Genomic DNA, 25,296 nt, shown 5'->3' on the forward strand with positions numbered 1-25,296 from the left:
TCAGCAGGTGGAAGTGCGTTTCCTGTACCGCTGGATAAGGGGCACCAGGCACTCTGGAAGTCCAGTCTGAAGTAAAAAGGGATGATCCAGGAGTTCTTGTGCTGTTGCTCGCTCTAAAGGGTCTCGTGTTAACATCCGTTCCAAGAAGTCTCTCAACACTGGAGAGGTCTGTGAAAAAGGAACCAGTTAGTGGGGACAGGAGGGGTGTTTGAACCTAGAAAGCTTTTTTATAAAATTGAAAATCTAGAAAATGGTCATTTCTGGATGTAATTTGTGGCACTCTCTTACAAAGGCAGAATAATTGTAGATACAGATAGCAGGGTGCTTGAGGACCTAATTACATTTTGCAGATGCTCTTGGGGGTGAGTGAGTGAGGGTGGGCCCAAAACATCAGAAATACCAATATATTTTAGCTGAAAGCTCTTATTTCAAGTAGCTAAGCTTTTCAAGCTTTTAAAGATTGAAAACATGCAGAAGCTAGTAAACCACAAAAACTCAGTGGCCAGCAGAAAGGAGCTGGGGCCATCTGGGAACCTTAGAGGGCTGGACTGGGACCCACAAAGGGAAAGATTTGGCCATGGGCTTGAAGCTCTGCACCCAGGTGACACAGTTCAGAAAGTAAATAACATAATTATTATTGACCCATAGCCAATATTCTCTTCCTGGGCAAGGTGCTCAAGCAAGTTGTGGCCAGGCACTCCAAGCATTCTTGGAGGAAACAGATTATTTGGATCGATTTCTATTGGGCTTATGGCTTGGATTTGGAACAGAAACTAGCTTGGTCGTCCTGTGAGATGACCTTTGCTGGGACACGAACAGGGAGGGTGCAACCCTGTTGATTCTCCTGGGTCTCTCAGCAGCTTTCGATACCATCGACCATGGTATCCTTCTGGAGAGGCTGACTGGATTGGGAGTTTGGGGCACTGCTTTGTGGTGGCTCCACTCCTACCTGGCTGACCATCTCCAGTTGGTGGAGCTAAGGACTGCTGCTCTGCATCATGGCACTTGTGTCACGGAGTCCCATGGGGCTCCATTCTGTCCCCCATGCTATATAACATCTACATGAAACCATTGGGAGGGGTCATTCAGAGGTTTGGGCTGCAGAGTCACCAATGTGCTGATGACACTCAGCTCTACCTCTTGTTTTCATCCAATCCAGGTGAGGTAGTGACTGTTCTGAACCAGGGGCCTGGGTGGTCAGGAACAACTTCTATCAGTTTAACCTGATTTTCCAACTACATTACCACTTGGTGAACAGAGCCTTGCCACAGCTATCTATGCGCTGGTAAACTTTCCTGGATTGTAATGTAATGTGCTCTATGTGGGGCTGCCTTTGTAGATGGTCCAGGGACTTCAACTAATTCAAAACAGAGCTGTGCAGTTATGAACAAGGACCAGCTCCAGAGAATGTATCAAATCAGCTCTCCACCAACCACATTGGCTGCCTGGTACTGCCCAGGCCCAACTCAAAGTGCTTACAATATCATAGAATGTCTTAAATGGCTTGGGACCAGGATATTTAAAGGAATACCTGTCTCCATATATCCTTACCAGTCCACTCAGATTGTCAATGGAGGCCCTCCTTCATGAACTCCCCACCCCAAATAAAGTGAAGGGAGAAATTAGCTGGAAAAGGGCCTTCTCTGTTGTTGCAGCTCTTCTCTGAAATTCTCTTCCAAAAGAGGTGCAACTGGTACCTTCATTATTTTGTTTTCATCGTCTAGTAAAGACCTTTAAATTTAGTATTTGTTTTTAGAATTTGTTTTTATTTGGGTTTTGCTGCTGGTTTATGGTTGCTTATATTATTGTTTATCCTTCTGTTTTTGCACTTTATATTAGTACGATTTTATGTGGTTTTTAGCTGGTAATATTTATTATTTTTATGCTATATTGTTGTGGTGTGTATGATATGTGAGCTAGCCAGGGAGCCCTTGGGCTATGGGGTGGTATACAAATGCAATTGATAAATGAGTGTCTACACTGATAGCCAGCGTGGTTAGTGGATAATAATGTGGGACTGGGGCTTGAGAGATCTGGGTTCTAGTCCCCACTCTGCCATGGAGCTAACTGGGTGAAAGCCGCATACTCTCAGCCCAGCCTGCTTCACAGAGCTGTTGTGAGGATAAGAGTGAGAAGAGGAGGAGAATTATGGAATTATGGCTGGTGCACAGCATATATACGAGGAGGGAAGGAAAGAGGTGGCTGCCACTTGGTAAATGATTATTTCCTATATACCCATGGTAAAGCTTATCTGCATAATTACAACTTTTTAGCAAAGGAATTTTAAAAACACTTAAAAATAGTAGTAAGAATCCTGTGTTGCCTGAAAGTCTAACCCATGTATTGTGGCATCAACTTTTGTGGATAAGAGTCAGTGTTGTCCCTCTACAATGGGCTCTAGGCCACAAAAATGTATGGCACAGTAAGTGGGTTTACCTTTAAGTTTCCACAGGAACCTGTATTTGCCAATATACCAGAAGAGAATTGTTTAAGCTGCAATCCTATGCATGTTTAGGTAGAAAAAAGGCTTACAACTCCCAAGGCTTACATGTCCCAGTTGGCACGACTGGCTGAGGCATGCTGGGACTTGCATGGCTTTTTTCAGCCTAGGTCTGCACAGGACTGCACCTTTACAGTTACAAAGGCACTGTCTCCACATTCAGCTGGGAAGGAAGGACTGAGCACTGTTCTTTATAAACTTATCCACAATCTCAAGGCTATAGCTGCCTGAACTGCACCCCTGTATCATTTTGTGGAGAAAACCTGCATCCTGCTGATATTTGTTCCTCTTATTCATTCATGCATTCCATTTATATATTTCTACGTTACTCAATGGTTAGTGCAGCTTTTAGTTTGAGCCTTTTAGGAGCTGTCCTTGGTGCTGAATTGCAACTTCCAAATAGGTTCACCACCACACAGCATCATGGATAGCTCCTATAGAGTTCACAATAAAAATTGCAATGGTTAAAAAGCCCCGCTGGCCAAAGCCACTAGACTCCCCTGCCAATAGCAGGAGTTTCTTGAGCAGTTTACCAAAATATGATATAATCCTTTGTGCTAGATAATACTATACTTTCTGTTGGTTCAGAAGGAATACTTCTGCTCCAGTGACTTTGCAGAACCTGTCATCCCACTATGTGCTTGACCAACATAGCATATAAGGGCATATTCTGGACAAAACTGTAGCTAATCCATTCAGTAAGTGTTTTATCCATGGAATTGTCAGGTTTGGGATTTCACTTAAAATCAAATGTTTGTGGAAATCATTTCTCGTGCTCACCACCAGATGGCAGCATCAGTCTGCAAGATTGGTACACTGGCTCTCTCCCAGCCTTGTGTAATTGATTAATGAGTGGAATATACAGACACAAAGGAGGAAGGCACCACACAGCTGCATCCCAGTTGTGTTGGGTTCTGTGACTCGACTGCAGAAGAGAAGCTGCTGGCCCTCGGACCTGCTTTAGCATGACAAATGTCCCACTGGGAAAACACATCCATGCATGGCAACACAGGAACATCGCGCATCTGACCCCCTGCATTCTGGCTCCACTGAAGGGACGTGCCGGGGGGGACACATGGCCACCCTCAGCTTTTCAGCAGTGCACAGCCAAGACCATAACTGCATGTGTGATCATCATAAGCAACTACCCTCACATTTGCCATGGTTTTTCCTAAATAAATGTGTTGCATGTGAAGAAGGAATGGGTAGAAATGAATTCTCAAGACGTTTTGGATTTCAGCTTCCAACATTTCTGACATCAGCCATGCTGGCAGGGCACTGGGAGTAGAAGACTCAAACTTCTGGAGACCTACGTTATGCCCACCCTTGTATAAAACATTCATAATCTTTTCAATTGCTTCAAAGCCTTTTTTCAATTACTACAAAGTATATGGCTGTACAAAGGACATACCCTTACAAAGATACTGACCTTATGAGAATTCTTTATTTTGGGAGGGGGGCTGTCACGGAGCCTCTTCATTGCTTGGACAGGAGAGTCGCTGAAATAAGGGGGTTCTCCATCTACCATTTCTATCACCATGATTCCCAAAGACCAGATATCTACCTGCAGAAGCAGAATAGCGCATCAGTGCAGATCAGAGGCAGGGAACTATTTTATGCTGGCGGCCAACTGACATCATGCCTTTCTGAAGCTAAGCAAGGCAGGGAGCTGCCTCTCTCAGCACAAAGGAAGTAAGTTGTGGCTCTCAGCATCTCCATCAGGGGGTGCAAGAAGCACGTGAAAGAGGAGCTGGCTCCAACTAGAAGGAGCTGTTCCTCCCAACACCATCTGAGTTGGGAGCCTCAGCTAGTTCAGGGAGGAGGAAGAGGGTTGGTGTCAGGGACTGGGGGCCAAGCTCAGCTCCTTGGAGGAATTTAAGGAGACCCCACAGGCTAGGTAGGAAATTTTTACAGTCTGGATTAGGCCTGTGGGGCAGAGGTTCCCCATTCCTGGTACATGCGGTCTGTAGAAAGATGTTCCATTAACTATAGGGGAGCATGGGACATCTCCTCAGAGAAACCATATAGCACTGAAATACTGAGTCGGCTTCAAGACCTTAACAAAGAAGCTGAAAGGCTTAAGGCAGGGGTGGGTAACCTGCAGCCTTCCAGATGCTTTAGCCTACAGCTCCTAACCAGCAAAGCCAAGGGTGAGGATTCCGAGAGTTCTAGGTCAAAACATCTGGAGAGGTACAAGTTGCCTACCACAGATTGAACTCAAATCCCTCCCCCAGAGTTGTAGTAAAATTCTTCGGGTTTGTCCACTTTCCTTCTCCTGACTGCCAATGGCCCTCCTCTTTCACTTACACACAAAAACTCACTCAAATTAATCAAATGCTGTAAAAACAGCATATTTTTCTCTTGCAGTATATTGTAAGAAATTAATGCAAAGCTGGTCTATTTCCATACTTTATCCTGTGACATTCTTCTTGGATTTATGGGCTAGATGCTGGTTAGCAGCATTGCTATTTTTAGTCTTTTAAAGCTGTAAGCGCAATTCTATGCATGTTTGCTCAGAAGTAAGTCACTGATTATACTAACTCTTCAGTGGCCAAGGTTGTCAGGTCCCTGGAAAAGAGTTGAAAGCCACACAATCCAATCTCTGACATCCTGTTCTCCAGCCTTCTGCAATCTGGAATCCTACAGATATGCTGGACTCCCAGCATCGGCCATGCTGTAGTCAAGCAGGGCTCCACATGTGCTGAGCTATACATTTCAGAAACACTAATGCAGCTGAGAGCAAAAGACCCCAGGATACACAGTGTGAGATACACAGTGCAACTTACAGATCAAGGAACAGGTTTAGCAAAGGGTCACAATAGTGCTTAAACTAGGGGTGCAGAACCTCCACTGTGACACCCTAATCCTGTTTGTGGGACACCTCGATCCAGCCCATGCATTCTCTTGGAGCCCCTACAGGAGGCAGGGCATAGGCTCCAAGCTTGAAACAGACACACCCTGTGGATCCTTCTGCTTTCCAGGACTCAGAGTTACCTCAGTAGTGTATGGAGACCTTGAAATAACCTCTGGAGCCATCCAATAAGGGGTCCCTACTAAGGACTTCCTCTTTGGTACATCCTTACTGATTTGAGCACAGAAGCCAAAGTCAGAAAGTTTCACCTGTGCAAAAGCAGAAAAGAACAATCACAAGCGACCCTAAATGGAGGGCAGGGCAATAGTACAAAAAGGACAAATAAAGCCATCATTTTAAGCATGTTTAGACTCCCTTCTGGTACCATCAACTTTATAAGCTTCAAAAGAATGAATGCATTTTTTTATTCGTTAAGTAAATTTGTGCATGAGTGTATGCAGGGGAGGGGTGTTTGAAACTGAATCAAGACGCTGGTGAGAAGTGGGTTGGGGGGCTTTCCCCTTTACCCCCTGCTGTGGCCTGATCCAGATGTGAAAGGATGCCTGCTATTTGCATTGTGGAAAAAAACCTTTGAGTTGTTAGGGTTTTTTTCCCTGCATCAATGCAGGGAACCAGCCTGGATCAAGATCACAGGAGGAGAGGGACAAAAGGTTCAATATCCCTACATTCCTTACCAGGGTTTGAATCCAAACCAGGGGCCTTTGCACCTGCGATTCACTTTTTAAAAGCCATTTGTGGGATTCCAAATTGTGTAAATGGCCTAATTTGGCCCCGAGGTTTTCACCTGGTGGCAGCAAGGAGCAAATCTGGCACTTTCCACATGCAAACCCTGCTGTGCCACCAGGCTGCAGTGCAGGAGAGTCAGAAGAGAAATGTGGCAAGTGCGGAAGACAAAGACAGCAAGAGGAAAAGAATTACCCTTCCATCAAGGGTCAGGAGAATGGAGTCGCTCTTAATGTCTCTGTGAATCACACCTTGGGAATGCAGATAGGCAAGTGCCTGCAGGACTGACTCACACACAGTAGCGATTTGCTCTTCGTTCAGTCTGAAAGACAGCAGCAGGGATTGTGAGTCGGAGCATTTTTGTCCCACGCAGTGCAGACACAGTACACCTGGCACTTACAGGGCAGCGTGATGTTTAGGGCAGCTTCATATTCGATTAGACATAATGGAGTGTTGGTAGCCTCTTACCATAACTGGCTTCAGAAAATGCTCAGGCAAAGGCATGGAGATGGCCTCTATCAATGACTGCTTTTGTTTGAACTTTAAGGCTCATTTTCTTTTGCCTTTGATTTAAAAAACAGCTCTGTAAGGCTACACACATATTGGATGTGATCCTATGCATGTTGAGTCAGAAGAAAATCCTGCAACAGCATTCTCCAGCCAGCCTGGCTCTTTTTCCGGGTATACATGCATCGGATTGCACCTCACTCACTCAGGATGTGACCCAGCTGGGGTGCCAGTAAGCCTCCAAGCACTGAGGATTTTGGACACCCTTTACAGGGTGTGAGGAACAGCAGGGGCAGGCTCCTCTGCCTGCTCCTCCTGTTCTGCATTGGCCATCCAGCCAGGGAGGGAAGGAGGCTACAGGGGACACAGGATATGGCTGACTTGGGCAGTCTCCTCCCCTCTTCACCCACAGGAACACATCGACCCCCACCTCCCGATGTTGGGTTTCTGACCTTGCAGAGGTAGCCAGTGCCATCCATTCTGCACTGGCTGTGGGGGCAGGAGGGTTGGAGGTTGGAATGCAGACCCCCGGCCCCGGGGTCACAGCTCTGTTTCCAACCTCGGACTGGGAATACATTGTTTCCTGTGCCACCCCCACCCCATGACAAACTCTAGGGGCCATAGGAGTGCTTTCTTAGCTGGAACGATCACATATTTCAGGGGTCCTCAAACTTTTTCAAGAGGTGACTATTTGAAAGGTGCTGGCGATGGGTGTGGGCCACCAAGGCAGTGTGGGCAGGGGGTGCGGGCTGGGGCCAGGTGGGGGCATGCGCACAGAGACAGAAGAAAACAATCTCCCCACGAGCAAGCCACCGGCTTGCTGCGCGCATGTGCAGCGAGTCCAAAACCTCTATGGCGGGCCGGATAAATGGCATGGCGGGCCGTATCCAGCTCGCAGGCCGTAGTTTGAGGACCCGTGACATATTTGATGCCACAATCCATATTGGCCTTTAAGGGTTTTTACAACACATTCACAGGGGCTGTTCCCTGGAATATTCGAAAAATCCTGGCAATTGTAAGAAACAGTATTCTTGGCTAAACTGTTCCTACATTGCTCTATATAGGCCAATATTTTGAATTCCCCACTGCTCATATTTCCATTTCTATAACCATGACAAATAAAGCTTTTCTATCTTGCCTAGTGGTGGATGAAAAGGTTTGCCCTTTCCTTTAACCTGTTCTTATTCAGGTAAGATGGACACAACACATGTGTCCAGTTTTTCTCTCATGTATTCTTGTAGCCCCATATTTGCATCCAAAACCCTCTTGGGTGCATTTTTGTGTCCCTGTTGGAAGTCAAGGAGACACTACTTGATTTTGAAAGATTAAATTGCATGAGCCTGACAACACTTCATCTTGGGAATAGTTAGTAATTGTGCTACACAGCACAATTGTGCTCTCTTTGCCTTACCTGAGCCCTCTTTGGAGGTTTTACTGAGGCCCAGAAACCAACAAATGCCCAGCAAGGTATGTCCACCCCACTGTTGACATCATGCAAAAGGTGGCTGAACCTGCAACTTTTGCACAACGTCCACAACTTTTTAGTGCCCAGCAGAAAGTGCGAGTACATTTCTACCAGGGCCATTTGTGCTATGAAGACAACTGTGGGTGTCCCTATTTGGGGCAGGGCAGGGCAGTCAGGAAGGAGGGAGGCACAGAGGTCCTCGCACTGCCTCTACTGTCCTTGGACCCCTCCTGTGTGGTGAAGAAGCAAGTGGTGCACATGGCCTCCTGCAGGCAGCATATAGCCTATGGAATAGTGACCACCAACAGCCTTCTTTCCCATGCACTGGAGCCATTTAAAGCCGGCCAGATAAGCAGGAAAACCCTCAAGCAGGCAATAATTCTCTCCTACCATTGTCCCCCAGCTCTGGTATTCAGAGACATGCATATAGTAGTTAATTGTAGGCTGTGTAACCCATGATTAACCTATAGTGTGTAGGTTCATCCATCATGCGGCAACCTTCCGCTGACCCATAGGAGTTTGAATATTCAACATGGCAGTGAAATGCAGTTAGCACTTGCCATGGCAAATTATTGGGCTAATTAAGCCATGATTTGCAGCTGCTACATGCAAAGAATGGGACATTTTTTGGAGGGGCACTTATTCAAAGGGTCACCATAAGTTAGAGATGACTTGACAGCCGGTCACAACAACAAACATACAAAAAGGCCCAGTGGCTGCCATAAATAGTATGGCAGATAGTGCAGAACGCTGCTCAGGGCCACGTGACGTCTATAGGCTGCAGACTGTCCACCAACCATTGGTTGCTTTAGGACAGAGACTTTTACTAGATATAACACCATAATCACACATCAGACAGATGCCAAAAGAGTCTGTTGCCTTGGGATTAAGGAAAGGGGTTAGTGTCCTCTTCTGGGTTCTTTTTCCTACCTGATTTGGGAGAGAATATCCGTGAGGGCTCCTCCCTGGAGAAATTCCATCAGCACCCAGAGCTCATCACCTACAAGGTAGCTTTTATACATCTCTACCACATTGTCATGTTGGTAGTCTCTCATTATCACAACCTGAGGAAAAGCACAGGAAGATAAATGACTGATCATTCATTCATAATTAATTAGTATTAATTATTAATTCATAATAAAGCCTTCATTGGCTGATCTGACACATTCGCAACTTGGTAGTCACTATATCCTTGTCCAATATAGACAGATGGGTAGTTAGGTGTAGACGTGTTGAATGGAACCATCACATGTTATCAAAAATAGGCTCCAAATGGCCATATGATCAGTGACCTGGCCTTTTCCTTCATTTCACTCCTGTATGTTCAAGATAGCATAACAATTGCAGCTACCCTCTTTTGTAAATTGCCCTGTATCCCTTTTCTTCTTTGACTGTCTTCATACATCTGATCCAGATTTAGGGTACAATCCTGCGCATGTTTAGGCAGATAAAGTTCTACAACTCCCAGCATTTCCAAGCCAGCATGGGGCTTTTTTCTATCTAAATATGCACAGGATTATGTCATAATTTAATCACACTCGGGGGCATTACTAGATACTTAAAGATTCAAGACCTGTGTACATAAGACATTAATCTGCATTAGCTAAGGTATATCTATATATGCATATTTAGCAATAATTGGTAGGATTTGTTTACATTTCACAGGAGGTGGAAGCAGCCAGTTGATTTTTTTATCCAGATTAGCTAAAAATAAACTTTTGAATTAATTTACTCACTGACCCATTTCCACCACCCCAAGATTAATTGTCATGCAGACAACTGAACAAAGAGGAAACAAAACTTCTGTTAGTACCCATGGACATTCAAGGCTGTATGGGATGGATCTGGGGCTCTGGGAAATGGATTTGGGACTGCAGCCCTTTTGGTCCAGCTGTGCAGTGCATGTCCCACTGAAATCAATGGGAAGAGTTAGTCATGACTTACTGACATCCCATTGATTTTAATAGGACTAACCTGTGACTAACTGAGTCGGGATTCAACCCATAGTGTTCCTGTTCATCCACATATGCTCAAAGAGTGTAACTGTCATGTCATTCGCTTTAGTCACCTCATTAAAAAGGAGCTCACGACGCTGCTGCTTCCGTAGGTCCATCATCTTCACTGCCACCTGCCGTCCAGAATGCTTCTCGCGAGCGATGCAAACAATTCCTGTTGAGCCCTCCCCAATCTTAACATAGTTTTCCAGCATTGTCCTGGGGTCGCCTTGGTCCACCACCATCCTCAGTGCAGCCTTGAACTGCTCATGTGTTACAACTACTGGATCTTCATGGGCTGGCTGTGCTTTGGAGTCCAAGGGGAGGTGAAGATTGCTGGAGCTGGTCTGGGTGTTTCGGTTCCGAGGAGACCCGGCTGGTGAAGGCCTGCCTTGGGGCAAAGCTGAGCCATGCTCTGCTGCCGGGGATTTCTGAGGGTTGCTGGCTTCCGAAATCCTAGCGCAATCCGGCACTGGCTGGTCAGAGGGCAGTGACTGAGATTTGGCTACAGGACTGTGTGGTGAGCCCCAGTGCTGTGGTGGCTTGAAGAAAGGATTGGGCTAGGAAGAAGAGAAGAAGCGCAGGATGAATTTGGCTGCCAAACTGAATGAAAGAAACCTTAGTCACTTAAACAAATTGATTTCAATTGAGTAATTAAGTAATGAAATCTATCTACATTGACATGTGACTAAAATTATTGTTTTGAAGTAGGAGGAAGAATGCTTTCTTGCCTTTCCTGCCTGTGCAAGAGTACTTTTTCCAAGAAAGGGCCTGCAGCCTGTTTTATAAGCAGGTGTATTAAAAGGCCACTTAGGAAGGCCTTGACAGTTATAGGCGGTCAACTAAACAGACAGAACAGAAATGTGTGTGTGTGTGTGTGTGTGTGTGTGTGTGTGTGTGTGTGTGCGCGCGCGCGCGCGCGCACACGCGCGTGCATGTATGTATGTATGTATAAATAAATAAAGTGCATGGTGTAAAAATATGTTGCTTGATTAACTGGGAGTATTTGGGGGGTTGCATTGGAAAGTGTGCTCCCAACTGTTAGACTAGGTGTCACCTGTTGCTCTGGACTACAAATCCCACCATCCTGGGCAGCAAGGCCATTTTATGTTATTGCTGTGCTGGCTGGGGAATGATAGCCGTTTTGATGTCATTGTGTGGAAAAGGACGACTGAAATGATCAAGGACCTGTGAGAAAAGGTTACAACATCTAGGGCTGTTTAGCTTAACAAAAAGGGTGAGTAAAGAGAGACATGACAGAGGTCTGCAAAAGCTATGCGTGGTATAAAGAAAGGGAATATAAAGGCATTTCTCTTCTCTCATAATACTAGAACCCAAAGGGAACAACCCATAAAGCTGGTTGATGAGAGATTCAGAACAGATAGAACAGAACAGAAGGACTACTTTGGAGAGTGCAGAGTTGAACTATGGAATTCACTTTCACAAGTTTTGGTTACAGTCATCAAACAAGATGCCTTTAAGTGGAACACTGAACAAACTCATGGAGAACACTATCAATGGCTATTAGTCATCTTGACTAGATTCTACCACCAGTATCGGAGGCAGTGTGCTCTTCATGTACACAATGGCTAGCAGACAACAGTTGCTGTGGGTCAGCAGTAGAAGATAATTACTGCCTGCCTGAAGGTTTTTTGAAACTCTCTGGATGGCTTTAAAAGGAAATGGGTCCAATTCACAGAGGAGAAAGCTACTAGTCCTGCCACTAGTTCTGCTGGTGATATGCTACTCTGGGGTCATATATACACCTGTTGCTGGTGAACACTGCCATAAGGGTGCTGTTGCACTTGTATCTGGCTTGTGGGTTTCCCAAGGTCAGCTGGTTGGCCTCTGCACGAACGGACTGCTGCATTGGACAGAACTTGTGCTGAGCCAGTGTGGTTCTTCTTGTGTTCTTATGGTCATGCTGGCTGGGGAAGATGGTGGCTGCAGTCCCACACAAATCGAAGCACCAGGTTCAGGAAGGCTGTATTAGACTAACAGCAACTAACATTTGCTTTCCATGATCTAAAAATCCATGCAGTCCAACTAGTACTGTATTTGGTGTGGAGCAGTGCCATTTCAATTAGGATCCTTCTTCTGACATGATGTGGGGACCTCTCTTTCCCTTCATCTCTAAAATAGAAATGAGCACAACCTGATGCACACAGCTCTTTCAGGGTAAACAAGATCAAGCTTGTTTTTATGCTCCCAGTATTTTGATTGCTAACCTGTTTTATTTAGTGATTTTATATTTTAACATTGGATGCTGTGCAACTGTTACTCTTATTTCTATTCTTATTTATTGTATTAATTTGTCGTATACTGTCCCGAGATGTCTGTGATGGGATGGTATAGAAAAGCTTTAAATAAATAAATAAAGCAAGCAAGCTTGTAAAACACAGGAAGACAAACATAGGTGGCATTGTTGGTTTGTTTTTGGGTTGTTGGCTTTACATTTCCTGTATGAGAACCTGAAACCATATTGGCTACAAATGCACACTTGATTTAAGAATGGGTCATTAGAATGTTCTGCCATGCATTAATAACCTTTCCATGTACTAAAAGAAGGCTCAAGGGAACAGTTATGGCTGAACCTGGTCATTTTGGAGAGCAACAGGACAGGGTGATTCCCTCCACCCCTATGCCTTGGTTCAACCCTTATCCAACACCAGTAATTAAATTACAATACATATAATTGGTTGCTACCATGAGGATAGCCTTGTGTTCTGGTGGGGTGGCTGGGAAGATAAAGTGGCTTTTCTTTTTCTAAAATGGGGAGGAGGAAGTTCTTGAAATGGCACAGTATTGCTCTAAGGGAAGGGGATGAGAACAAGTTATGTTAAGAATCCATTTGAAGCTGCCGTGAAAGATTTAAGGAAGAGAAAATGTAATTTTCCAAATTGAAACTTTGGCAATTATACCACTTTTGCCTCGGGAAAAATGCCCAGAAAGTTTCAGTAAATGTAAGTGATCCTAGCATCAGCTGGCACTGTGGATTTTCATAGTACAGACTCAATGCTAGTATCACACTTATTTAGATATATTTCAAAAGCAACCATGAATCTTCTCTGAAGAACATAAGACCCTCCTGCTGCACCATGGTTGAGCAGATCTAGGGGACACAAAGCAACTGACGGGACAAAAAGCCTGACATAGCAGAAGAAAAATAGTTGATCTTTTTAAAATAGATGATGCATCTCTAAAAGAAAAAAAAAACAGTTTATGACAGCATGGCTTAAAATACCTAGAGCTTATATAAGTAGCATCAGATGGATGATGATGAGGATGGTAGTACTTATTCATATTTGTATCTCACTGTGACTCATATCAGGGTGGTATACGTGGGTGTGAGGTACCCCATTTAGCTCATCAGAACAAGCCTGAAAAGTGGATCAGGTTGAGAGGGTGTACCTGACCAGAAAATGTGTTTTCAAACCAAGATCTCCCCGGTGGAATATCAGCCCCCTGCTACACTGCACTGCTCCAGCATCTCTTTGCATGCCCTGCAGCAGTTGCAGCTCAAGTAAATCCTTGGGTCACCAAATTTGGAAAGAATAGTCTACATGGGTAACCGATCGGGGAAAACATAGTTACTGTGGCCAAGAGTGTGCTGCACATCTCCTTTACTCAGTTTAAACATGTGTGCTGCTCCCTATTAAAGAGCTGTAAAAAAAAAGGAACTGTGTGCTTGAAAAGCCAATAAAACGAAGAAAAGGAAACATTTTCTGTTTTCCTGTTCCACTCAGTCTATCCATAATGAATTATCTTAATTAATTACTTTTTTCTTTTTCCCCTATTGACCCCTGTGGGCATATACACCTGGGATTAAAAATTTATTGCATAACACACTGTGGCTGGGACACACATCCTCAAAATTACAAGTCACCACATGTTGGCATTTACTTCCTCATCTCCTTTCACCACCCTTCCTTTTCCAGCTCAGACATGTTCCTGGTGAAAAGGTGTTTCTAAAGCTTCAGCTTTGTTTTATATACTGGCTTTATATAAGCTAGAGCATCTCAGAAAGGACCCTCCCTAATAGGCCACAGATCCAACACATTCCATATGCACTAAGCGTTCTAAAAAAAAAAAGAAAAAAGCGCCAACAGATACAGATAGACTCAGATGGTCTGCACAGGGTGTCCTCATTCCCCAGACACTTTATCTATAGCTGCACCTCTTCTCCTTCTCAAGTATATGGCTGCTTTCCCCTTTCTTCTTCTTCAAGGTATTGTACTTTGCATAGAAAAGAAGGCCAAGTAATCAGTTGATATAGATCAGCATTCCTTTCCTGAAGTCACTTGATTCATGATCTGTGCTGTCATTTTGTTTTACTGCAAGGGCAGACACAGAATGAGTTACCAGCACAGTCCAGCAGTGCTTTGGAGATGCCCTTTGGTGGAAACCGCAACAACATGGTAATCTAGGTCCAACTGATAGGTGCTGCAGCCTTTCCTGCTCTGCTCTTCTTGTGCTCCCCCAGGATGTCATGCTCTTCCATTTATGAATGTGTCCTCAGTCAGCCAGGGCTCCACACACATCCCAGTGGGTGTCCTTTACTCAGCTGACCCAGAAGAAACATGGTTAGCCATGAACATCAACCAACTGGAACTGCAGGACTCTTACAAGTTTTCTGAGGAATCTGCTGCATTAAAGGTCACTTTGTATTTTAATAGGGGATCCCAAGAGGTACAACACAGAATCAGAATGAAAAATTGAAAGGCCAGCAGCTTCTTTCACAATTAAACAAGACTGTATTGATATCAACATGTTCAGTAGAAGTTATGCCACTCACAGAGACGACAGCAACAAACCAGATTTCACTGGCACATAGTGTGACACTATGACACAACACAGCAAAACACCAGGTGCATGTCCAGACACAAATTTTTAAAAGTGGCAGGCTAGTAAAGCAGAACCTTGATCCTGGCTAAGTCCAGAATATGAAGTAACAGATCTCCAAACTGTCTATTTCAATTCATGTGAACTGGTTTATAGATGTGATTGTGCCCATATGATCTTGTCTGGCCATTTGATGACCTATGTACAAGAAGTCCCCAATCCCATAATGATGGCAACCTGAGGCAAAAGCGTTATCATAATTGCAGATAAAGATTTGCTAAGGATCTCAGAAAAATCTACAAAGGACTCAAATGAATTCAGTAAATTCTCTGGACTTGTAGGCCAGTTAATTATATTTTATGCACACACAGTCATAGAAAAACATAGTTTTTTTAAATGTTCATTTTTCCTATAAAGAAAAGTGTGAGAATAAGTTTTGGGGGGATTTGTGTTTGTTGGAGGGATTTGCACTTTTCTGCAAATTTGCACAAACATCTAAGAATGCATTTGCACAAAATCAAATGTTTTCAATGAGCATTTGATAGAATTAAAGGCACCCGACAGTCTGCGAAATGAGAGAATGGATTTTACACTGCTCATACACCCATCAGATTCATTGTCCTCCTGGAAGCACCAATTCATGCCCGATGGAGCCCCACATTATTCTGGCAAGGGTAACTACATGGTGAGTGTCACTAGATGGTAGCTACCTGGAAGTGCATATTAGATAAGTCAAGGTGCTTCCTAAAACACTGCAAAACCGCTCAACATATTTCTGAGCTGACCCATATTGGGAAATAAACTGAGTTCACCTCAGCTGAACTTCAGAACTCCTTTTTTAGCAACTACCAACTAGCTTATTTCCCTCTATCTAACCCTACATGTCCTAACATCATAATAAAGCTTTTGATGCATCTCTGTGCTTAGTGAAATTTTAGATTATAACTGTGGTTTGCATTAACAATAGCAAAGCTCAAATATTTCTTGATCTGACAGAAATTTCAGATGCATGCCAGATAAAAGCTGAGCCACAATGGCCTTTAATAATCAATAATTATCATTTTCATTAATTTCAGTGTCATTAACATAGCTGAAGCTCTCTGGGTGGTTTACAGCAGTAAAACAGTAAAACATTAATAGCTCAGAATTTGAGGAAGAATGTTTGGCCCAGGAGAAAACCTTCTGTTCCAGGGCTGTAGAACTTCAGACCAACAGGCCCTGTCTGGCATTCCGGAATTTTCTAAACAGACACACCTTTTTTCCTCACATTACCAGTTGTGTGGTGATTTCTGGCTTTTGTAGAGTTTGCCTTCCCATCCCAAAATGTTGACATGCCTTTCCTATGATATAATCTCTGGCAGTAACATCATGAAGACTGATAATTTCTTACAGAGGTATGGACTGCTCTACTTCTATTGAGATTGCTAAGTGAGGAACTGCAGCATAAAGTGTACCAGCACCCACTGCTGGAATGGAGCATCTCTGAGGTGGAGTTTGGTCCTTGGCCTGAAAGAGGCTGTACCCCTGAATCCATTGCCACCACAGGGACCTTTCCTCCCAAAGCAAATACTTTCTTCAGGGAGTGCTTTTTCACTGGGAACACTGCAGGGGTACAAAGGGGCTTAAATGCTCCCTCCTCGCCTGCCCTAGGCCCAGTCCTGACCAACTTCCCCTAGCAAGTCTATTTCCTTCTATCAAAATGGGGTCATCCAATATACGGCCTGCGAGGCCTTGTTCTGCTTGGAGCTCCCATTCCCCTGCAGTCCGGATCCCAGCAATGGCACAAGGTCTCCCAAGGCCCCCGTCCTGCTCTCTTCCTGAGGCTCAGGAAGAGAGTGGGTTGGGCAGGCGACCTCGTGAGAGCTTGCTCCGGCTGACAAGTGCCCTTTGTGCTTGTCAGCAGGAGCAGGCAGGCATACTGAGGAGTGTTCACCTGCCCAAGTGCAAGAGACTCAGTGTGCCTATTCCAAGAAGGAAGGAGGGGCCAGGGGGTCACATGGGAGGGCTTCTGGGTGGGAGAGGGGCAGTTGCTGTACTTGGGCTGTGGTCGGAGAAGGAGCTGCAAGGCGTTCTTCATTTGGTTAGTCCTAAAATCATCTTAAGATTAATTCTCTCTTGTTTAATGGTTCATTGAATATATTAATTGTGCATATTAAATTAAGCAAATATATTGTGAACACTTAATTTATGATATGGAAATGTAATTCATTGTGCAGCCCCAGGTTCCGTGTCAAAGTCCTAATGTAGCGCCTGAGGTATGAAAAGGTGGATTGCCCTATTTTAAAAGTCTGATCGTGTTAAATGCAAGAACACATTTAACTGTGTGTACTTTGATCCTAAGCCCTGTAACCATGCAATCAATATCTTCACTAATCCTCCACATAGCCAGTGAGGGATCTTGTACTCCATTTGCTTTGGCATCATTAACAAAAAAGAGAGGGTATTATTAGAAATATTTGTAAATCAAGCACTCAAAAGTTGGACACAGGGTGATTTAATCAGAAGAGATGGAACTAGAACTTGAACAAAGGCATTTCATCTCTTAAAAGCAGTTTTGGTCCAAGGAGAAATGCATGGCACAGAGTCTATGCTGAGTGGAGGTATCAGGAAAGCCAAGGAGGTGTATGAGAGCTAAACCTGGTATTGAGCACAGCTGTGCGTATCTTCCCCTAACATGCTCTTTTTTTTAACCACAAGACATCATGGGAGGCAGCAGCTTTGCATGGAGGAGCAGAGGTGTGGTAGAGTGACCCCTTATGCTTCCTTCACCAAAAAAGATGGTGACATTTGCATAATGTTTGTACATGCAAATACAGATATGTGTGAGAATTTAGAAATACTAACTATAATTTCAGTAGAAAATATGATACATGGTGGAGAGGATTGACTAGAGGTGCAATCCAGTTCATATTGAGACAGAAAAACGGTCTACACAGCATTCCATCAACCAGCCTAAGTATTCTGGCTATGCTGAATGGGAAATGTGGGAAACACCAGAAGTTGTAGATTACACCTGCATTGTCATGGGCAGCTTGTATTATTCAGGTGCTAATGGGTAACTTCAAGGCCCTTTTCTTCTCCTTCTTTCTGGTTCTTTGCTTTAAACCAGACATGGACAGCTTTGGAACAGAGGAGTGTCTTCTGACAACTCCCTGAAATAAAGGGCTATCACCCATAAAGTAGGATACCTGGACACTAGGATGGAAGAAGGAGCTGCATTAACCCTTTTCCATGTGGCTATTTTTCTAGTCAAAATGCTATTTCAGTTATGCTTTTCTCCTCACAAGGAAAAAAAATCCAAAACTTCTGGCCTTTCAAACTTGAAAGGCACTTTCACTGCATTTCTGCATAAGCATGAGGGTTAGTAACCTGTTTTTAAACAAAATCTATGAGTTCAGAGGCAATGAAATTGACAAACAGATTACTGCAGCCATAGTTTTCTTTGCTTAGGGTCTCTTTACAGTTATCTTACTGGTGATGAAATGGAATATACAAAGAAAGGGCACAGCCAAGGATATGCCAGCTGGACCTCAAATTTGTGCTGCCGCTTTGACAACAGTACACTTCTATGGCAATACCTGCTTCATATTCACAATGCAAATAAAAGTGCCTTAATTTGTTGGAAACTCTCCTTTCTGAACCTTACTGAACTTGGAAGCAAACCCTGAAGCTGGAAAGGCGCCAACATACTTGGCTGTAAGGCAACAAGTAAACCTACCTTTACCTGTTGGTTGTTCCCTGTCTTGTTGGAGGCACCAGCCAGAGGAAACACACTTCGCAACAGCCTCCGCTTCAAGCTGTTTTCCCTCGATTTGGAGCCAGGACTGCCTTCCCCGGGAGGTCTTGAGTTCACTTGGCTTCCCTGGCAAGGCTGAGGATAGCGCTCTTCGGAGCTCCTTCTCCTTCCAGCACTCTCTCTGTTTACCCCAGGAATGGGGATGTATTGCTGGTGCTGAGAACCTGAGGAGATGGGGGTGAAACGGCTGTTTGCACCCTGGAATTCCGAAGGGCCCAGGGACTGGGCTTTCATTACAAGGCCATTGCTGTGGGCCTGGCCCTCCAACATGGGTTTATAATCCGGCCATAGGGTTTGCCTTCTAGATGAATTGTTCCCACCGTTGCAGTTGAGGTAGTTCCCGTATTTGTCTGCCCAGTCCGGCTCAGTGCAGTGTGGGTACAGGTCAGCAGGTCCATCTTCTCCCAGAAGCCCCAGTGACTGGGCTCTTCTCCTGCTGGTGGGGCTTTTCCCCCGCAGGGTGTTAGAGCTGATGAGGGAGAGCTTCTGGATGTCATTGAGTATACCGGAGATATACCCCTCCACTTCAAAGGTGCTGGCTCTCACAACCGTCTGCCACAGAATTTGAACAAAACCAAGTTAGTGTGCTAACAGCCATTTGTTCAGATGTGCATTAAAATGGGCATAGCCTAGATCAGCCTTCCCCAACCCAGCACCTTCCAGAGGTGTTGAACTGCAAGTGCCATAATCCCCAGCCAACCTGGCCATGCTGGCTTGGGATGATGGGACTCCACCTGTATAAATCAGAACTACTGTTGTTGAATTATTTGTTTAATGTACATGCCTCCACAGGGCAGTTTATAAGTCTAAACCTCAAAACATCAATAGGATAACAACTAAAAGAATAATACAGTTGAGAAAAATATTAAAATATGAACAGACTAAAAAAAACATTAAAAAGCCAGCTGTAAAACTGGTATTAATGGCTATACATTAAAGCCTAAATGCCTGCTAGGAGAGAAAATGTATACAATAAAGCTGCTGAGAGTGGCATTCCACAGACTGAGGGTCACTCCAGATAAGCCTCTTTTTCAGGCAGATCAACATATCTGAAGGGAAAGTCTGCTCTAGATAGACTGGACCATGGGCCTGCACATACATATGTGAATTGGCCCCATGTCTCATAGGGTTTACGAATCATATTTTGTTTTACACTTCCGGTATTGGCCCCATGTCTCAGGGATTAGGAATTTAGGGAAGAATCATATTTTGTCTACACTTCCTGTACTCAGCCTTCCCCAACCTACTGCCCTCACATTTTGGATCACTAACCTTGCTGCCTGGGCCTGATGGGACTTTGAGTCCAAAACATCTGAAAAATATCAGGTTAGTGAAGTTTAGCTTAACTTGAATTAGGGACTACCTGCAAACAGCAGGACGGTCAAGTGCTGTGAAATCTTTGTCCTGATAAACCCAAATGCCACAGATGTACATCATGCTGCCTTGTGCTCTCCACCATTCTCTTTAATTTCCAGTTCTTTTACAAACACTTTCTGAGTTCCAATTCATACAACCACATATGAGGCTTTTTAAAAATCTGTACAGACAATATAAGAAAGGAAGACCTTGGGTTGTAGCCCATATTAAATGCTCACATGCTGAACCAACTATCTGACACAATCCAGTCTTTTTCAATCCGTCTGCTACCCCTTACTGAGTGATACATTGAAATGCCGAGAGGAAAATAATCTGCAGTACTAAGTCTATGATAATGATAGCTTTACGTTCTAACATGTTAACTCATCAGACAAACTCAGCCACAGTAGGAAATTGGCCCCATTCTGAGCCAATGCGTACTTTGACCATGTAGAAATAATGTTGATTCTGGAATTCAATATTCACATTTCTTGATCCTGGTCTCCTACCTCTACAATGCCTTGCCTGCCTTGCAGTTTAGCCAACTCATTTACTTAGGAAGTGAGAAGCTTGAGAATCTATTAACTAACATCATCTCTTTCTCCACAGGGAAGAAATGCATGCCCTGCCTTTCCCTGGCAACATTCCCAATCCACATGATGCTGGTGGTAGGGAAATAGCTGTCCCTGGAATGAGAGAATTTATTCTGTTTGCTAACAACTGCACACTCTCGCAAAAGACAAGGTGAATTAACTGCAGCACTGAAAACAAATAGGGATCCCAACTAGTGTCATGTGAGGATGCAACTCAGGAAAGGGAGTGTCAGTCTGACCGAGTACCAAGCCAGATTCAAACCCGTCTATGTGCTCTGCAGGAAAATCTGGCTGTGCATTTTAGGAGCAGCATGAGGGATGCTGCTGCTTTGAGCTCAGGGGCATGATGCACAATCCCACGTGGCACACTGGAGGTACTGAGTACTTTTCCACTTGGTTAATCCCAGTCCCACTGAATGACCTACAGTTGCATGGCGGAAATGGCATAAGTATCTGATGGCAGCAGGGTGGGAGGGGTTTATAACACTGTTTTCCCATGTGGGGAGTTTTCACTGGCCACCATATTGCTAATGCCATGTATGCATGGGCCCATCTGGGGGAAAAAAAGCCTGGAACCCTTTAAGGAACCTTCTATCTGCCAGATTCCGTCTTTCCCAACAGTCATAGTGAATGATTCATTACACCTCAGCTTTATCTTAATACACTCAAGGAGCTTCTGGTAGACAGGAAAGAAGGGCATCGCCTCAATTTTACATACCTAAGGCCATGTTGGCTGAGGATGATGGGACTCGTCCAGCAAAACACTCCTAACATTACTAAGTGTGGCCATCCTGAAAAGCCCCAGAATCTTGTCTGATTGGACGCTTGCTTTCTGCCCTGTTGGATATAGCTCTTCCTGCAGCTGCTCTGGACTTCCCTGAGGACTGCTGTTTGCTTGCTTGCTTTAGCCTCCAAAAGATTCCCAGGCACTCCTGCATGTGCTGTGCTTTAAGCTGCATACTTTTTGTAAGTGCTGGACTGACTTTGGTGTTGTACCAATGCAAGGTTATTTAGACATAATTTTTCAGTCAGGTATTTGTTTCTCCTATTCTTCAGACATTAATAATTTAATCAAACCCTGAGTTAGGAGCCTGAGGACAGTGGAATAAGCTTTTGCCACTCAGAGGGTTTGTGTCACCCCTGTGCTAGCCGTCATGCTGAAAGCTATTTAGGGTGCCACAGCCCCTGCATCAAATACTGGCAAGGCTCTGAACTCGGGGGCTTACAATCATTCAGGGCAAGGCACAAGGCACTGCTATGCCTAGCACACTGCGTTTGATCTAGATGGGCATTTCTGGCTGTCTAGATGCATTGCCAAGGAGAGAAGAGAAGGAAGCAAGGTGCTGACTGGAATCAGTGCCACTCAGGGAATTTATTTATTTATTTTTCGATTTATATCCTGCCTTTTTCCTACAAAGGGCTCAAGTAGCTCACATCATTCTCCTCCTCCATCTTATCCCCACAACAACAACCCTGTGAGGTAGGTTGGCCTGAGTGTCTGTGACTTCAGGAATTCAGTTTCCTTCCTTTTCCACCCCTCAGCATGTCCTCTTTTCCCTTCTAGAAGCCCAGTGGTGATGGAGAAAGTGCAGCCAGAGCAGGTAAGAACATCAGAAAAGCCATGTTGGATCAGGTCCATCTAGTTCCACACTCCCTATATATGGTGGCAAGCCAGTTTTTTTCCAACAGGGCAGGGTGGAGTCCCAGCCTCCATAGTCCATGCACTGAGATTTGCTGCCTGTCCTCCAAAAGCTCCTGGGGTCTCCCAGATGAAGTCCAGAGGCCACAGGATTGTGCCCTTGTAGGGGACTAGAGAGTCCATTCTCCAGTCCAGATGAAAGTAAAAGTACATGGGTGGTTACAGAGCTTGCTTATTCAAGAAGGAAGCAGCACTCAGCTCATCTTACCTCCAAAAGAAGGGGACAGTGTGGCACCTTCATGCTGCAGAGCACAAAGCCTCATTGCTCAGAGGCTTGCAGCTAAGCATGTGAGCTGCCCCCACTGCAAAGCATGGGATATGAGGAGGCCGCCTGGTGACATGAGAGCTCTCAGTGCAGCATCTCACCTGTGAGGGCTCTTCTGCCCCTGCAAGTCATCACTAGATATCACAGCCCTTCTGCTTGGCCTCAGCTCACCCCCACCTGTGACCCTCTGAGCTAAACACAGCCCATCGGGTACATCTGGTATCTTGCAGGGGTTCAACAAGCCTCTGATTCAGCTTGTCTGCCTAGGACACCCCCCCCCCACTCAAAAGGGGCCCCTTCCAAATATTTGGCAGAATTCGAATTGGTGGAAGCTGTGCTGAACTCAGCCCTGAGGGCCTCTCTGTGAGGAATTCAGCTGCAGGCCTGGCCTCCTGTTAGGCATTAAGGAAGCAGCCAGCTCAGGCAGAAGGTGCTTTAGGGCAGGCAGTGACAGGCATGTAGGAAGAAATGCTGCGAGTGCCACACAGCTTGTCCTGTAGCCCCTAAACTACGAGTGCCACACAGCTTGTCCTGTAGCCCCTAAACTACGAGTGCCACACAGCTTGTCCTGTAGCCCCTAAACTACAAACATACAAAGCCCCTAAGCCTTCTCTCCAAATATATTCCTTGAGTGTGTTACAAGTGGAAGCTCTCCAAGGCTTTGGGGAGAAGGCAATCCAAGGGCACTTCTAGATGGCTGAACCAGTATGTTTGACACCTGCAAGAAACCAACGGTGTGTTGAAGCCAGGTCTCACAGGGATGCAAGGCTGGTGCTGCTTTAAAAAAAAAAAAAAAGCAGCGTTGCTACCTCACTCTGCTCAGGATTCCCTCCCCCCTCTTAACCACAAACTATGGGCTTGAACTTGAATGAGAAATTCCAACCCAGTAACTTTACAAAAGAGTAACTCCTGCTGGAAAAAAGAGTGCAAAGACTGCTCTCTTGGCACTGATCAACACAGCAGCCTGAATTTTTGGACTCTCTATGGTAACTGCAGTGATGAGTACCTACACTTCAAAGTTCACCACTGCCTGCAACCCAGCCCAGATGGGCACTGTAATACTTCTAGTCCATGCTGACTAGTAGGCGGTATGGATGCCTGCTAGTTCAAGAAGTTCACCTGGTGGGACAGACTGGCTATGGAATTCCCCTAGAAAGGAGGCAAGAGCAGTCCTGTCCTTGGTGGTGTTTAGGCAGGCAGTGAAAACTTTTTTATTATGAGTCTGTGTGGGTTCTAACATATGATTGAAGGTTTTAACTCAGTTCCATTTGATGTTGCGATTTTGGTTTTCTTTGTTGTTACTTAGGCTTTGTTTTTACTTTTTTAATTGTGTAATACTTTGGCAGCCTTTACTCAGGCCAAAAAGCAGCTTTTATAAAGAAATAAAATTAGTCTAGGTGCAACATACACTATGACAGTAGTGCCAAGTCCCTAGCTAAGCAGCATCTCTTCCTCCAGGCAATCCTCCTCTGCCACACATCTCTTCTGCATCTAATGCTGCTATCACTGAAGGAAGCGGCCATCCGGAAACACCCTAATCACTGTTCTTTTCAAGTGCAGCAGTATAATTCTAGAACTGCCTGTCTTCCCCCACCACCACCCCCCAAATATATCAGTGGGGAAAATTATTTGTGTACACAGCAGATCAAACTTGCTTGAGGCCTATTTAAGTTCCTTTTTGTCTTGTCATCAAGATCCACTACTGGAGGTTGTATAACATGCAGAAAAATCAATAATGAAAGTGAAATACATCTTTTGTACTGGGTGAAGCAGATTGTAGCCCACAGGTGGACAGAAAGTGGAGCATCAGCTATTTTGGATCAACTCCCATCATCCCCAACTATTGGCCATGCTGGCAGAGGCTTCTGGGAAGCCCAAAAGATCTGGAGTGCTTCCTTCTACCTACTCTTGCCTGAGTCCACAAACACTTAGACTATTATAAGCTCATTAGCTTTTAAGGTATCACAAGAGACTCTCTTTTATTTTAGTTCTCCCCCCCCCCCCGCCTTTCTTTTTGGATGGCTTGCAGTAACAGACTAACTATTGCCACTGGAAATGCTTTCCCAGAAGTTCCTCCATGCCTTGTGATGAAGATGAAGATTTTGATAGCACATTCCAACAGTGTTTTCCAGGACTCCATAGCTCTCCACTTGTGTACACGTTCATCACGGACAGAATATTAACAAATGGTAATGTATCAGAACAATGATCTCACGTAAGTGCTGCTTGATCAGGAAGGGTTCTGAGTAGTGTTCCTATTTCTTTCTTACCTTCATAGGCTGAAGCTGAACCCGAGTGATCCTCGAAGGGTCTACAACTGGTTTGGGCCGTTTTAGGGTGTCCAGGATGTTCTGCCATTGAGGAGGCAGGCCAATAAATTTCCCCTCCTTTGGGTCAAATGAAGTATGGACACGGTGCTCAAAGTTCTGTGGAGCAGAGATCTCAGGGCGTTTCTTCTTTTTCTTGCGAAACATCGTGCCTGGATGGGAAAGATCAAATGCATTCGATTTGTTTGGACTATTATCCAGTTCGCTCTGCAAGCAACAAGTCACATGTATCAACTAGTGGTCCCAGTCTGCGATTCACATCCCCAAACCCACCAGAAAGCCAGGTGGCTAGTTTGAAAACGAGCAGAACATCACAATCCAGCAAGGCTATGTACTCAGATATAGGCTATGATCAAG

The 25,296-nt window shown here is 44.8% G+C and overlaps 1 protein-coding gene across 2 annotated transcripts; it reads right to left on the reverse strand.

Moving 5' to 3' along the window:
* PAK6 (p21 (RAC1) activated kinase 6) lies at positions 1 to 25,086 on the reverse strand. 2 transcript variants are annotated; one of them, XM_044436490.1, is made up of 8 exons: positions 24,883 to 25,086; positions 18,622 to 19,251; positions 10,136 to 10,621; positions 8,998 to 9,131; positions 6,291 to 6,417; positions 5,495 to 5,620; positions 3,930 to 4,064; positions 1 to 168 (listed from the first exon to the last, which is right to left on the reverse strand). In XM_044436490.1, exons 1-8 carry the CDS (start codon positions 25,084 to 25,086, stop codon positions 1 to 3), a joined length of 2,010 nt encoding a protein of 669 aa, XP_044292425.1. The 2 variants fall into 2 exon arrangements, with proteins under 2 accessions (XP_044292425.1, XP_044292427.1); XM_044436492.1 differs by lacking the exon at positions 3,930 to 4,064.
* Positions 25,087 to 25,296: the final 210 nt, after the last annotated feature.

The sequence above is a fragment of the Varanus komodoensis genome, unplaced genomic scaffold (genome assembly GCF_004798865.1).
Source record: "Varanus komodoensis strain SLA01 unplaced genomic scaffold, ASM479886v1 scaffold3, whole genome shotgun sequence".
Classification (NCBI taxonomy): Eukaryota; Metazoa; Chordata; class Lepidosauria; order Squamata; family Varanidae; genus Varanus; species Varanus komodoensis.

Coding starts and splice junctions, on each gene's coding strand:
- PAK6 (XM_044436490.1), bottom strand. CDS start 25,086: ATGTTTCGCAAGAAAAAGAAGAAACGCCCTGAGATCTCTGCTCCACAG. Junction 19,252..24,882: donor TTCAGCTTCAGCCTATGAAG/GTAAGAAAGAAA, acceptor ATTCTGTGGCAG/ACGGTTGTGAGAGCCAGCAC. Junction 9,132..10,135: donor GTGAGCTCCTTTTTAATGAG/GTGACTAAAGCG, acceptor GCTTTTCCTCAG/GTTGTGATAATGAGAGACTA.